At 46.8% G+C, this 15,141-nt stretch overlaps 1 protein-coding gene across 2 annotated transcripts in view; it reads left to right on the top strand.

Moving 5' to 3' along the window:
- The window catches only part of PCYT1B (phosphate cytidylyltransferase 1B, choline), a 42,114-nt gene extending 29,991 nt beyond the window's left edge, over window positions 1-12,123 (top strand). For both annotated transcript variants that reach the window (XM_086766903.1, XM_086766897.1), the window contains exons 6-8: window positions 2,765-2,907; window positions 5,077-5,265; window positions 11,384-12,123. In XM_086766903.1, coding sequence (XP_086623029.1) covers window positions 2,765-2,907; window positions 5,077-5,265; window positions 11,384-11,590 — 539 coding nt within the window. In that variant the 3' untranslated portion in view covers window positions 11,591-12,123. The remainder of the gene's footprint in view (window positions 1-2,764; window positions 2,908-5,076; window positions 5,266-11,383) is intronic.
- Window positions 12,124-15,141: the final 3,018 nt, after the last annotated feature.

A 15,141-nucleotide genomic window follows, 5' to 3' on the forward strand; every position in this document is an offset into this window, starting at 1 on the left:
CACAGCCTGGTCCTGAATGCAGGCAAGCACAGGCAGCCTTCAGGAATCACTAGGATCCACTTCTGATTTGCTTCGAGAATTTTTTTCACTACACTGGCAGAGGGTTTAAATCAGTACCAGAGTAATTCATTTGCCATGACTATTTAGCAGTTTGGTTGACTACCATATTACATTGAACATGAACATGTTGAAGTCATCAGGAATTTGTATCTCTTCATTTCAAGGAAGCTGAGTTAAATCTGAGGTGGTAATGTTAAGCCACCATTTACCAGCAGCAGCTGTCGTAACCCAGAGAACAGTGCAGGAGGAGGAACTTCCTGCTCCCTGGAGGTGCTGCTTTGAACACTGGTGAATCCATCCTCTTCCTGGTCTGCATAAACATGTATATTGGATGATTAAAAAAATTCCAGAGCAAATCTGTCTGATGGTAGTTTGTCGTGCAAACTGACCTTCGCAAGCTATACGATGACAGCAGTAGACCAAGTATTGACCTGAGCTGAAAGGATAAGCTTTTTATAGCAGCTTGATCTTTTTCCACTTGCAAACCTCACTGTGGTGTAAGGCTCACAACGCTCCTTTGGGAACTGCTGTCCTACAGTTTCAGCGCCAGTACCAGCTTCCTTCACTAGGCTACGCAACAAAGATGCCTCTGGTAAGGACAGGTCACTGAGGGACATACAGCATACGTGCTGGACAGGCAGCTATTTTGCTTTTCTTCTATAAGGTGCTGAGTGCACAGGACAACATGACAGGAGCCGTTGGTGTCACTGCATCGTTACCAGACTGAGCTGGAGAGTGCCCAAACCTGGCACATCCTTCTCTGCTGTTATTGGGCACCGGTGCAGTGTGCACATGTCCTGATGATAAATTCAAACTTTACAGAATAGATTATGGACTTACAGCTTCAGGGATTTGTGGTCTGTCCTGTGTCTATCACTGCGAGATGCTGGAGAAGTGACTTCAGCCTTGTATGGCTGCATTTTGTTACATATAAACTGTCCATAATGTTGTGAAGAGTTTGGCGATCTAGTGCTGGAATAGTCCTAATGCTCCAGAACAGCATTATTACAATAATGAATGTCCCCTTTCTGCTAGGGGGCTTTGTTTTAAATAGACCAATGCTGTGGATGCATTGGTGCGTGTTCCTTAGTTCTAGCACTCCTGTTTTCCCACATCAAGTTGCTGGGGAGCAGATGGGAACTGTGGAGCTCCTTATGTAGATTCCCATGGGCTCCCATTTCCCCACTCCCTTCAGTGGGTGGGAGGGCATACAGACAACAGTGAGCTGCATAACCATGCACTGACTAAACCTCTCACATCTGTGAACAGTTAGTTTGGAAAACATTAATCAGTCCAACACATGAAGCATATGAAAGCAAAACCAGTGACTAAAGGTAATGTTCTCATACCTGGGTTTGTGTATCTGCTCGAAAACAATTCAGCTCTTGGCTTAGCAAGGATAGGGTTTGGACTTTGTTCATGTATTCTTGTAGCTGCTATCTGTAAAGGCTTCTGGCTCAAAGCAGGTTTCACTGCTTCTAAAAATAGTTTCCTGAGTGAGTGCTGCAAGCCTGAAAAGCACGACCAGGGAAAACTCTCTGCTCGTGATTAAAATGATCTATTTTTTAGCAGAGTATTAATTAGAGATCAGAAAGAAAAAATATCACACAGCATTTAGCCACAAGAGGCTGGCTAAGCTTCTTGATTCCTTCTCCAGATCTTTTTCTCACCCTGTGAAATTAGCTAGCAGTTACTGCCTACTTCCAAGTGAACGTGTGAGGATTAATTTGCCAGTAGCTATAGCACCCTTTTAAGACAAAGCACTATTTTTTTTTTTAAAAACCATTTCCAGTCTTATCTCACAGCACTCTCTCATCAGCAGCTCAATGTTGCAATTACATATAAGTGATAGCAGTAATTTTTTGTAGCCCTAAATAACTACAAAACCAAGGTGTGCTAGCACTCTGCTATTATGTATTGCCTTTACGACTTGCTTTAACAGTTTGAGTGATCCTGTCATGATGAGGAGCAATTAAAAAGCAATATATTCCTCATGTGTGTTGTGGAAAATACAAGCAGGATTAATAAGTGGACAGTTTTATTAGGGACAGATCTGTCGGAGCAGGGAAGGTGGTTATGCAGCCACTGACATGGCCAGGTGGACATGACATGGGGGCTGTGGAGACTGATACCCTCAGTCCCCATAGTGTATCTGTGTTTTTTTACACCACCATTACGCTTCATCTCCTTGTTACAAGCTACTGGCACCTCCAGGGTGTTTTTCCATTACTGTAACACATCTTTTACCTGAAGGCACTTCCTGGCTTTGGCCAAGGCCAGTGGTTGGTCTATTTTATTCAGCACAACAAAGCCAATTCCCCTCCTTTACATAACATTAAACAAGGGCTATGCTTCTGGAAAGAACTGCTCAGTGAATTCCAGTGAAGGTTTTACCTTCCTGGCTTGGGAGCTCCTGGGAGTCTAATAACTTCCACATCACAGCTGACACTGTGAAGGCAGCAAGTTTTAGCCTTTCTGAAGACTTGGGGGCTGGGGGGGGATGGAAATCAATGGTATAGCAATCAATGGTATAGCAACCTAGTGCCTTCTCTAAGCTCACACAGGAAACAACTGGGAATAAAGATGAGCAGAACTGCAAGTCTCACCTTTGGTCAGGCATTTTTGTGTTCATCCTCAGCTGCCTGCCACAGTGCCTGGTCCTGCTGTGCTTTCTCAGCGGGCTTTCTTTTCCCCCTTTGCTCAGGAATGTTCGTACCAACGCAGAGAACTGAAGGTATCTCCACATCGGATATCATCACAAGGATCGTCCGGGACTACGATGTGTATGCCCGGCGCAACCTCCAACGAGGCTACACCGCCAAAGAGCTGAATGTTAGTTTTATAAATGTAAGTACACCAATCTCCATTTGCTTCTCAAACACCCTCTCCTAGGACCTCAAATGTAGAGTAAAGGTTAAGAAAGGGTATCTTCCTCCTGCTGCTTTTAAAATAGCTGGGAAGAACTTAATTTAAAAGAAACTGGTAAGCTGAGGGTAGTTTGATTGCTCATATTAATTTGCAGCTTCATTTTCATCTTATGCTTTCACGTTTGTAACAAAGCTGCTGCTCCACCTTCCTCCTTGAGTTGTGACTTAATGACACACTAGGAAGGAGCCCAACCCACCACCGCAGGCTTCTCAGCCGCTTACCCAAAGTGATATTTCTTTCTTTATTCCCATTGTGAGAAGGCAGCATAGAGAGCAAAGATTTTGATAGCCAAGCTTTCTCTACAATGCAACAGGATAAAACCCAAAACAGAAAAAGCTGAGCAGTGAGATTACTAGACAAGGCTAAAATGCCTTTTAAAAGACAAGGAAGTCTGTTAGGAAGCTCATACACAAATGATGCTGAAGATATCAGAAGCCACAATAGGTAGGGGAAGAGCGCCATTTGAAAGGATGCCTCAAAGATGTAGCAGCTCAAATTATTCAGCTTTCACATCCAGAACTGCACCTTGCTCTCCAGTAAGGAGTAAATATTACAGAAATGAAAGTTCACTTTCCTTCATTTTCTATTTCAAGTCTTAACTTAAGACCTCAAGATAACCCACATTACTGAAATCTTTCCTGTGATTGGATTGGCTCACAGGAGGACTTCTTTCTCCTTCCCTGGAGCTGGGGAACCCCCTTGTGAAGGACTGAATTGTGTCATTTCGTAAGAGTTTTGTTTACTTGTTTCTTATTTTGAAGTCTAGTAGATAAATCATAGATCACAGGGCATAAATATTTATTTCACTGTGCTTTTTTTTTCAGTATTCCACAAAATATCTAAAAAAATCCTGCTTGTAAGTACTCCACCCAGAAGGATTACTGTTGCAAATATCTGTTAAATTAAGGCATGCTGGATGCCTATAGGGTTCTCAAATTTATCCTTTAGCAGCTCTGAGGTTAAGATACTGTTGCACAAGGTATGCTTCCCCCAGTCTCAAGACACTGATATATCCTGAAGTCCCTCCTGGCATTTGGTTATTTAGCTTATAGTAATTTGAATGCAGAAATACTAATATGCACCAGAGGCTGTTTGTGTTTTGAAATAAAAATAACCCAGGATTTCACCAAGACAGAATAGCACTGGCTTCCTTGTTAAAGAGAGACTTGGTCACCTATTAGGTTTCTTTGGATCTTGAGGATTTTGTTTGGCCTTGCAGCCTGCAAAGATGTTCTTCCAGTGATTTATTAAACCCACCTCAGCAGTAAACAGTATTTGTTTTAAAAGTAAATTTGAGTGCCCATTAAATGAAGTTCACAGGAAATTAAAAGCCGATAGTGATCTGTGCTTCTACAGAGATCATTACACCTTCAAGGGCACAGCGTCAGTTAGCTGTGTGTACTGTAGGTTTGAAGAGCACGAAGCATTTCAGGACAAAGGCCCTTTAACCTTGAAGTATTTTAGAAGCTTGGTCCAACGTTAGCCCCCTAACATTATCTTCTCTGTCCCTCTCTTTTTCTGTGTCACTTAGAAAAGAGGGCAAGCTCCTAATTGCTATCAAGTCTGCTAGCCACAAGCCACTGGCCTAGGCACATCTTTCTGTTGCAGCCCGAAGTTCCTGTATTAGCTAGGCCTGGAGGTGAAGAGAGTTTTCCTTCTCCTCCGTAGAAATTTGACGAAAGAGACATTTTGGTCCAAGTTATCCTCTAGGCTGGCAAGTCAGCAGTGGGTTGTGTTCACTAGGAAACCCAGGAAGATTTTCCTTTTCCTGACGTCTGAGCTGTTAATTTCTCACTTGTATCCTTCACAAGATTCATATAATTTTCCAAGTGCATTCAGTTTGAAAACATGGAAAGATTCATGTAGTGGATTAAACACAGTAATCACAAAGACTGTCTTTTCAATACATACCTTCTGCACTTCGTTCCACCAATGTTAAGCTTGCATTTATAAAAATAACATGGGAATAGTTAACCAAGGCCATATGTATTAGGATACATTAATGCATTTTTTTTTTCTTCTCAGCTATCGGTCGCTAATTATTTCCCAGTCCCTATGTACTAATCTCTTTCCACACTTTTAAAACAGGAGAAGAAATACCGCTTTCAAAACCAAGTGGACAAGATGAAAGAAAAAGTCAAGAACGTGGAGGAAAAATCAAAAGAATTTGTTTACAAGGTGGAAGAGAAGAGCCATGACCTCATTCAGAAATGGGAAGAAAAGTCCAGGGAATTTATTGGGAACTTTTTAGAGCTCTTTGGACCCGATGGAGCCTGGGTAGGTATTCTGCCATCCCAGGAAGTCTGAGTGGTTTTTATTTATCTTCTGTAATGCAGACCTAGAGTAGATTCTTTTCCTGCAGTCTTTGTTTTGAAAGCCAGCACAGTAGGATAACGCCAAACCTGCTTGCTGAATCCAACAACACATGCCAATACTGCAGCAGGAGGATTTGGCACTTCTGGCTGTTGCTTCTTTGGGATCATTTCAGTCTTTTGTGAAGGTGTGAATCTGAATGCGATACTGCATTCAGTAGAGCTGCATAACAGCAACACATGAGCAAACAAACTAATACAGTCCATTCTCCCCGGTAGCACCAAGTGAGACCACACAGGCATCAGGGAGGAATTACACACAAGGTGGTGAGGGAAACAGAAAAGTTTTTCAATAGTTCTCTTCATGCTCTGCACTCAGCAGTAGAAGATGACAATTATCCAACTTTATAAACTACTGATTTAAAGTTCCAATAAATTATTTTACATATCAGGTGACCAAGCTCATCTAAGCAACTGCAGGGAAGAAGGCCCAGGGTGGAACTGAAGCTCTCTCCAATACAAGCTAGCTCCTCAGAGCCCATTTACCAAAAGGCCCCCAGGTGCCTTGGAAAGGCAGTTGAGAGTCTGTAACAGCACCCTTCTGGGGAGAAACCCCAGGGCCTTACCTGCTCAAACCCAAGTCATGCACTGAGTGAGTGGTGAGCTGGTGAGACTTCAGAGCTCCGAAAGAACTCTGGCCACCACCTTTCAGTTCGGATAGCTTGCCAGAGGTTGGAAAGCTTTGTTTTCTTGTACTGCTTCCCTCTGCTACATTGAAACCAGTAGCAAAGCTTCATTTGAATGTAAAAGTTACCATTTGTTTGAACAGACCACCTCAGACCTTCCCACTGGGAGGCAATCCTTTTCCAACAAGCTGTCTGCACAGCTGCGTTCTGGTGAAAGCCCAGGCCCCAGCCAGATGCTCCAGTACGGCCATCACCTGGGACATGCCGCTGTAGTTGCAAGCTCTGAGTGAAGCTTTTGCTCGCTTTGAGGAAATATGAGCAAGGACAGAGCAGAGCAGCAAGTAGTGCAGGGTGAACTGAGGGGAGCAGAGTAAGAGCTAGAGAAATAATCCTGCAGAACAGCAGGATGCTTGAGGTACATTTTCAGACCGTAGCACACAGACGGTCAGGCAGCTCCCTCCTTACTTGAAAGCAAACCCTTTGCAAGAGGCTTGTGCAAGGCTTTAACTGCTCATAGATTACAGTTTGAGGCAAAATACCGATAGAGGCAGCAAGACAAAAAAAAAAAAAAAACCAACCCAAAAAAACCCCACAAACCAGTTTAGGACTAGCATGAAGCAGATACTACTGGAATATTTTTAAAGAGCCAACATGCACATAATGTTCTCTCCTGTCACTTTTATCAGTTCATACCTGAATAACTTCCCATCACAAAAGGTACCTTCTGTTGAAAGGACCTCAGCAGAGTTTTTGTTTATAAACAAATCCTCAAGAAGATTTACAGACCCCTTGTGAATTAAGTAGCCCACATCACAGCCGTGTCACAACTTAGCGCCACCAAAGCAGGCAGTACCTGCCTCTTACTGGAGTTCTCATCTTTTCTTTGCCATGACTTGCTGTGTTGATTACCAGTCAGTTGAGAAAAGCCTAAAATTAGGCTGTGAAAGCTTCAGAACAGAGACTGCATCTTTATGATCTCCTTACAGCTACATCTGTCCCATGCAAAAGCAGGTGCTCTCTGAATAACACCAGTCCCAGCCATGTAAACAGTTTATTTACCAGTTTGTTCATGGACAGTATCACTTTCCTTGGGGAGGGGAAGAGGGTAAACGCTCCCAGTGAAAAGCCCAGGTTTATCTGCACTGACCACATCCCCGTGAAGAGTGCTTCCCCTGTCAGTTACTCTCCATAGAGCTTAGCGAGAGCTCCCAGTGTGGGATGGTCCTGTGGCCTTTGGTGCTGAATAAACGAAGCTAATGCTGACAGAGCACATGAAACCCACAGGAGGGGAGATGAGTTTGGCTGTGCGGAGCGAGAAAAAGAATTTCAAAGCCTTGATCACAGCCCCTGGCTCTACCCACTCAACACTGCGCACTGATGGCATTTCTGAAAACCCTTTGCTGAGAAAACATTTAACCAAATTTGGTTAGAGAAAAGCTGCTCTGCAAAGGTCCTTGGGGGAAGGGGGTGGGGTGGAGTGAGGCCTCCTACTGAGTTAGTGTCCCAACTACAGAGTAGGAAATCTGGTACAATCGGAGACCTTTGCTAAGAACAAGAGTGAAATCTCCTTGCAGCATTGTAGGAAAAGCGTCCATGGTAGCCAGCTGAGAGGTGGTGTGGCTTTTTTAAAATCAGTTTGAGCCTTGCAGCAGGAAAGACTTTTAAAATCATGATAACTTGCTATTAGTGTCAAAACAGTTATTAACATCGCTGTTAGTTAGATGTTGCTTTTAATGTTGACATTAAAAGTACAGGAATGGTTATGGGCATGCTAGATGCCTAGATCAGTAATTTGCATGCCATTAATATGCTGTTATTATTTCACAAATAATTATTATAATACACTTTATGCTAGCATCAATTTTCTAAAAGAAAGGGCTACGTAACCCATTAAAAAATGCCTGTTTGTGAAAAAGGTCAGTTTTCTAATGTCAAGATGTCTATAATTCATTGCCAGTTTTGCCCACCTGTGCAATCCCCATATGTATTTCTCCTGCAAGAGTCACAGAGGTATCAGAAAAAATGATTAATGTGGCACAAAAGTTATGTCCTGGCTTGAGAGAGGACCACTGTGCAGTCCACACAGAGGCCCTAATGGGAGAGATGTCTCTCCACAGACACAGAAAACAGTGGGGTTCATTCCACCTCCTCTGAGACACATACGAGCGGGCAGCTGCACTTCAGGTCAGTGGAGAGAAAGCAAGGCTCACAGGGCATGGTTTCCATGCTGATGTCCCCTTCGGAGGAGATGAGAGATCCCTCCAAAGGGCCCATTTCCCTCTACTCAGTGTACAGAGGGAGTCAGGGATGGTTGCACTGGGAAACAGCTGCATCACTTCAGACATCAGCAGGGGCTCAGATAAATCTTACTGGTTGCAACTAGAAGCCAGGGCCAGCATTTAGGTCACACCGTGTGTCTGCAGCCAGGACCTCAGCACAGCCTTGGAAGTCTGCAGAAAGCAGCAGTCCACTGTAATGCCCAACTGGTGCTTGTTTTGTAAAGCAAAGGAGTATCAACTTGTAGGCAATAAAATTCAGAAGCAGGGAAGATATTTTTGCCCAGTAGCAAGTGTGCTAAAAGCAAAGCGTTATCTCCCTAAACTGCTGGGTGTACCTGAATTTGCTAAAACCAAGGCTTTGAAATTCTTTTCCTGCCTCTGCTAAAGGTCCAGAGCCTTGTCTAACCCTCTGGCACTTCAAGGGAGCCACTCACACTTCTACTTCTTCAGCACCCAAGAAGCACCCCCCCTGTTAAGAAGACCTTGCCCATGAAGGGCATGACTTACTGACCCTGCTAGAGCACAGCTGGAGGGGAAGAGTCATTCTGGAGGCAGGTGAATTACACCTCCTCCTCCTCTTCCTCTTGCAGCAGTTGTGGTTTTAGCCAGCAACCCGGTGGTCACAGCACTAAGGCAGGAGGCAATTTGGACTGGCTGGGTACCTCTCTTATGAGGACAGGCTGAGAGAGTTGGGGCTGTTCAGCCTGGAGAAGAGGAGGCTCGGGGGAGACCTGATAGTGGTCTTCTAGTACCTCAAGGGGGCCTACAAGAAAAATGGGGAGAGGCTGTTCAGTAGGGCCTGTTGTGACAGGATGAGGGGTAATGGTTTTAAAAGAGAGGGAGGCAGATTTAGATTGGATATTAGGAAAAAATATTTTACAATGCGAGTTGTAGAACACTGGCACAGGTTGCCCAGAGAGGTGGTGGAGGCCCCATCCCTGGAAACGTTCAAGGCCAGGCTGGATGAGGCTCTGAGCAACCTGACCTAGTCAGGGATGTCCCTGCTTCTTGCAGGGGGGTTGGACTAGATGACCTTTGAAGGTGCCTTCCAACCCAAACCATTCTATGATTCTACTTACCCCTGCTGCAGGTGGGAGTGCACCAGCTTGTTCAAGCAACGCACTTTGCTGAGGCAGGGACCAGGAAGCAGGTATCCCACAGCCTGGCCAAGGGCCATGGCAGGAAGGTGGGATTCTCCTTTCCATCCCTGGCTCATGTAGCCCAAAATACAGTCAAGTACCCCGTGCCACATGGGATACCAAGCCAAGCTGCACCACTTTGATCTCCCCCAGCACTGATACCACAACACCAGGAACCGCTGCAATGTCACTGAGCTTTTTGAAGTGGCTGGTAAGATGCCAGGGGCAGGAAGGAATCGAAGTGTTGCTTGGCCAGGAAAAAGATATTTCATACCAAACAGCATTTGTTGTTGGTTATCTTCACTGCGAGGATGAAACAGACCAAGTCAAGTCAACAAAACCTCACTTTCTGTGATGTAAAGAGAAACTTTGCACTCATAGCACCAAATTTCAACAGGTGCTAGGGCTTTACCAGCTCTGGTGACATCCTTACAACTCTCAGCAGCAGAAACTCCCCAGCCCAAATGCTTCCTGGCATTTATCAGGAGCAACCACCATTTGCTAACTATTGAGATTTTTAGGAAGTCTTGACTATTTTGGACCTAGCAGTAGTGCAGGGGTAGGTTACACACTGTGGGTCTTTACGCATGAGAGCATAGCCAAGCGTGGCTCCAGGCAGGAACTGTTCTGTCATCCTGCACTGCAGCAACATCCAGGCTCTAAAATTAAGTTAATAAAAACTAATGTGATAAAGATATAAATTGGATGAGGGAGCTCACAGAGGAACAGTTAAACCTGGTATTTGTGCTCAGTCGTTAATCCCTGGGATTAGCAAGCACCAGAAACCTGATGGGAACACCTAGCATTCGCCCCTCTGCTGACAGGGAATAGCGAGCTTTGAAGAGGGGGAGGAAGGGCAAGACAGGCAGCCACACGCTCCTTGGCTGGGAGGAAGGTCATCACAAAGCAGACTCACTGCAGGGGGAAGGGGAGGAGGAACAAAATGAAATGTCAAGCTGAGAAAGTCTGCGGACTGCAGCTGCCCAAGCTGCAGGCAAACCCAGAACACATTCTGCAGAAGTATTTTGCTCTCAGAGCTGAGCGCAGGTTACTTTGTCCAGGCTGACTCTGCCGTTCCAGCCGAGCGCTGCCTTCGGTCTGACCTCCAGTACTCCAACCAAGGTTGAGACTTCTTGTTCCCCATCCCCAGTAGAACCAGTGAGGCACTTGCATTTGGCATATTCCACAAGAAGACTGCAGCAGCCACGGAGTACGTACCAGACCTCCAGTAACCCAGCCCAGCAGCCTAACGCATGGCCACGTACAAGTAGCAGCATTGGCCTTAGCGTAGCGGATTACTTGACTGAAAAGGTGGTTGCTTCCACCCCACCAGCTCCAGCAGGGCTTTACAAAGCAAAAATGACAATAAAGCCCAAAGCAGAACACAGAGCCTGCATGTATTTCTCTTTTTGACAGACATCTGAATTCCAATATTCCTGTCCCCTAGTTAAAGGGTGGTGGCTGCTCCAGGTAGCTAGCAAAGCGTCTGCCAGTATTTGGCAGGTACCAGGCTGCCTCCTTTGAGAAGGGAGGGAGGAAAAAAAGCTGGGCCAGTCAGGAAGCTCAGCAGGAGATGGGTGATCCATCCCAGCAAGCTAAAAGGAAAAGGTCCTGGGAACAAGGAACATTGGGAGTTCAGGCAGAAAACTGACCTTTTGAGGTGGACTGTGACCAGCACATACAAAAAATCCAAAGGGAGTTCCCCCGAGCTGGCTTAGGACAATACACACAGAATTATCATGCTAAGAATGTTTGATCTAAGAAAAAACCTTGTCATGTAAAAAACAGGTTATTACGAGCACGGTAGAAGAGGCAAAGGCTAAGCGTGGGCTGAACCAGCCATGCTTCAGAGCAGAAGTCCATCCTTTGTGTCCCTGCTCTCTCCCAGGTGAGAGGCGCAGTGCCGCCCCTGCCCTCCCACAGACGTACCTTCCCCTCTGTGCGTTACTCAAAGAGCATCTTTTCACTTTGCTTTGCAGAAGCAGATGTTCCAGGAACGAAGCGGCCGAATGCTGCAGGCTTTCTCTCCCCGGCAGAGCCCAAACAGCAGTCCTACACGAGGCCGCTCTCCATCCCGTTCTCCGTCTCCACCCTGGGTCTTCAATAAAGCCTCCCCTCCCTCTTCTCCAAAAGCTGCCTCTGCCTCCCTCAGCAGCATGAGCGAGGGAGATGAGGATGAAAAGTAAGATATATATTTTTTTAACCATGAGACAGAAGAACAAGCTATGAACTCAATCACTGGATGGGGAGAAGCGTGAGGAACACCAGGGGTATCTCTGACAGCAGGGAATGTGCTCTGGGAGCTGTTGAAAACCAACTGGAGCACAGCAAGGGAGATCTCAGGAAGAGCTTATCCCATCCCCGCTCCCTCGCGGTGCCAGGAGGCCCGGGCGGCAGTGCTTGCCCGGCACAGTACCGGGGACAGGCAGAAAACCATACACCTTTGTGCAAGTTCCTGTCCATGTGTTGCTGCTTATGGCTGCTGCGGCCAGGCCAGGCTGGTGGGGAACTCTGCACCGAGTGGGGCTGGCGGGAGGAGCCCAGACAGCTCCCGATCTGGACCTGGCACGCAGGCGCGTGACAGCTGTGGCCCACAGATGGAGAAGATGCAGTTGTACTGGACCCTGCTAACCTTGAGCTCTTCTGGCACGTGAAGGAATGCCATTGCTGCAGCAAATACATTCAGAAATGGGAAATAAAATTTCACTTTTTTTTTTTTTTTTCCTTTTTGAATGAAATTTGTCCCAGACCCCAAACCATGCCAGTGAAATGGAGAGCCCTCCAGCTGAGGTGGTGGAAATCCATTTACTATATTCAAGCTATTGAACGCTGCTTGTTGAGCAAGCCTCTGTACAGGGTGTATGTAAAGAGTCAGGCTGTATTTGCTTTATCAATTGCTCTTCATGTTCCTAGTGCCTGAACAGCACCTGATAACTTCTGTTTTGCTCCCTGGTTTTGCACTTTGGAGGCAAGAAAGTAAATGAAAAGACAGCCCTAGCTGGAATGTGGTGTTGTAGGAAATGGGCAGTTTGAAGACAGTGGTGATTTTTACTGGTGAATTCTAAAAAACACATGTGGGACGCCAAGGCCTTGGCACATGGCCTCCTAGGAAACCCTGCTGCTCCCTGCTACGCATCATCAAACGACGAGCACAACTGTGCTGCTGTCCTCACATGCTACTCAGCTGGTTAAACAAATTTCTCAAACTGTAAACAAGATGTGTTCACGGACACCCTGCCCCTGCAGGGGTCCCGAGGCCATTCCTCTATCCTAATGTGGAGAAAAAAATGGAAAAAACAATGGAAACCTTTTGAACGGGATTAGGCACGGGGATTTTCTTTCTCTGTCCATGACATCCATACAGCCCCAAGCAGAACCACAGAAAGGGTAGCACGAGTGAAGCTTTTCCCTCTGCTCCGTGCATGAGCTGATCTCTTTCCAGCCTGGCAAAGCCAGACCTGCCTGCCATCCAGCTCCATCATTCAGTCCCTCAGAGGGCACCTGGTGAGGTGGCTGCAGACTTGCAGGATTTCTGAGCATGGGGGATCCCAGCTCCCAAGGCTGACCTGCCCCAGAGCTCAGAAAGCCACAGGAAACACGCAATCTGCACACCGCGGCAGGGCTGCGAAGCAAAGATGCTATTTCGCTCCCAGGCTTGCCTGGCGAAGCCTGCCTCCGTGCAGCGGCAGGTTGGAGGCTCTCCAGCCCAGTGCCAGGGTTGGTGCCAGGCCAGCAAGGTGAAGGGTGCTGCCGCCTGCCTGTCCCACCGGCAGCCTGCCAGGCACAGACCCCAGGCAGCCTGGGCAGGGAGTCACAGCAGCAAAATCACCGCTGTGCCACCGCTCCCTGGAGTTGCAAACCCACCAGGACACACAGGCTGCTGCGGGCAGCACCAGTCAGCAGTTAACTGGTTCCCTGTGCAGGCAGCACAGGAAACACTGGGAGGGAGGGCTCTGAGCAGCTTTTGGAAAACAACCGAAGGAACAAGACGCGCTCCAGGGTGGTAGTACCTGCTGGCAGCAGTCCCCCTCAGGCTACCATCCTTACCTCCGAGTGACCTAGCAGGTAAGCTCCTGTCACTCCTTCCCTTCCAGATACTTTTTCAGCAGGTAAATTACAGACCCTTGTACCACACACCAAAGTAGTCCCGCACTCTGTTCATTCCCTACAGCTTTCATCCTTCCCCCACTCCGGGGTAACTGATTTTTCTTTGGGAAAACTTTGCCAGACACTTCTCTGACTACTGCAACACTGAGTACGTAATATCTTGTGGCAAGCTTTGTCCTCTGGAGTCACGCTAGCTCCTTCTTCACAGAGCTGCAAAAAGAGATGAGCAGGGAATAGGGTGAACTACCGCTTTCACTAGAAAGTGCAAGGGGAGGGGCACTGCTGGTCCAGCTGCTGCCAGCTGTGTGCCCAACGGGACGATGCAATTCAGACCTTTCTAAGCCTTAGGCAACCTGTTACTGTAATTTCGTACCTGGGATGCACTTGTTAGTTTTTCTGATCCTTTGCAAGTCTACGTCTTCCCATCACACACCACTCCTCCACCACAGGAACCACCTGCTCTCTACTGACGCTGTTTATACAGCGAGCCATGTCCAAATGCAACGGAGGCAGGCAGGTTTTTGTTGTTTGTGGCTTTTCCAGTTCGTTTTCTTTCTTTCAATCTCACAGCACTTCCTGTTCAGCAGCCCTTGTTCAGTGGTTTGAGTGGAAGACAGCACCACAACTTGTAAATAGCAAGTGGAGAAAAACTCACCAGTGACCTCATCTTAACAGAAGCCGTTTCTCAGTCACAGGTGGCTACCCAGCGACAAAGCCATACACTGTACCAGACACTCTTTCGCATTTAGGATATCAAAAAGCTGAAGCCTTTGCCCTGCTGGTACAGACACCAATATCCATGTGCTGTCTCCAGCAAACCAGAACCTCATTGTCTCTGGACATGCAGAGTACAGTTTTGCACTTCTGAGTCATGGTTGGGTTTTATTTTTCATGAGTGTTGCTTTAATTCAGTCCTATTTATCAGCCAAGCTCCACATGAAAAATAAACAGTGTACAACAGATACTGCTGCCTCTCACCTTCATTTGATAGCACCTTTGGACACAAATACAATGGCTGGCGTAGCCCCCACCGATAGCAGAGTGCTTGTTGTCCCCACCCTTTGTACTCCAGGCTTTACGACCCCACAAATGCCACTCGAGCAGCTTCACCAACCTGCCCCAAATCCTGCTGCTCGAGTTACTATTGCTGCTCTCCGCTGACAGGATCACTCTCTCCTTGCCTTCACCCACATTTTTCGGGCTGCAAGGTAAAGGTGGGGAAACGCTGCCTCAGCGGGCAAGGCGCAGCATTAGACACCGGCAAGTTGGAGATCTTCCCTTACCCTTTGTCCCAGCGCAGCAGAATCAGGAGCCACTCTTTTAATTCTTGCTTAGTGGAAGAAAGGGGCAGTGCTTTTGTAACCATCCTGGTTCTGCTTCTGAAAACCGTCACCTGCAGCAGCAGCGATGCTCCTGTGTGTGCCAGGATGGTTTGTAGCTGTGCCAGATTTAGGCAAGACTGCAGCAGCAAACATTAGCCACAGGGACAACTGCTAACAGTGGCCTTCGACTTGGCTCTTTCTCCGGCTAAGTCAGTCTGATGCCTGAATGTTCCTGCTGCGCTCTTTCCCTTTTCTCCTTTCTGTAAGAAAAATTATTACTGCAGGAGCTGTACAAAAGGTTTTAAAAA

Source organism: Chlamydotis macqueenii, chromosome 1, assembly GCF_036417535.1.
Source record: "Chlamydotis macqueenii isolate bChlMac1 chromosome 1, bChlMac1.mat, whole genome shotgun sequence".
In the NCBI taxonomy this organism is placed as follows: Eukaryota; Metazoa; Chordata; class Aves; order Otidiformes; family Otididae; genus Chlamydotis; species Chlamydotis macqueenii.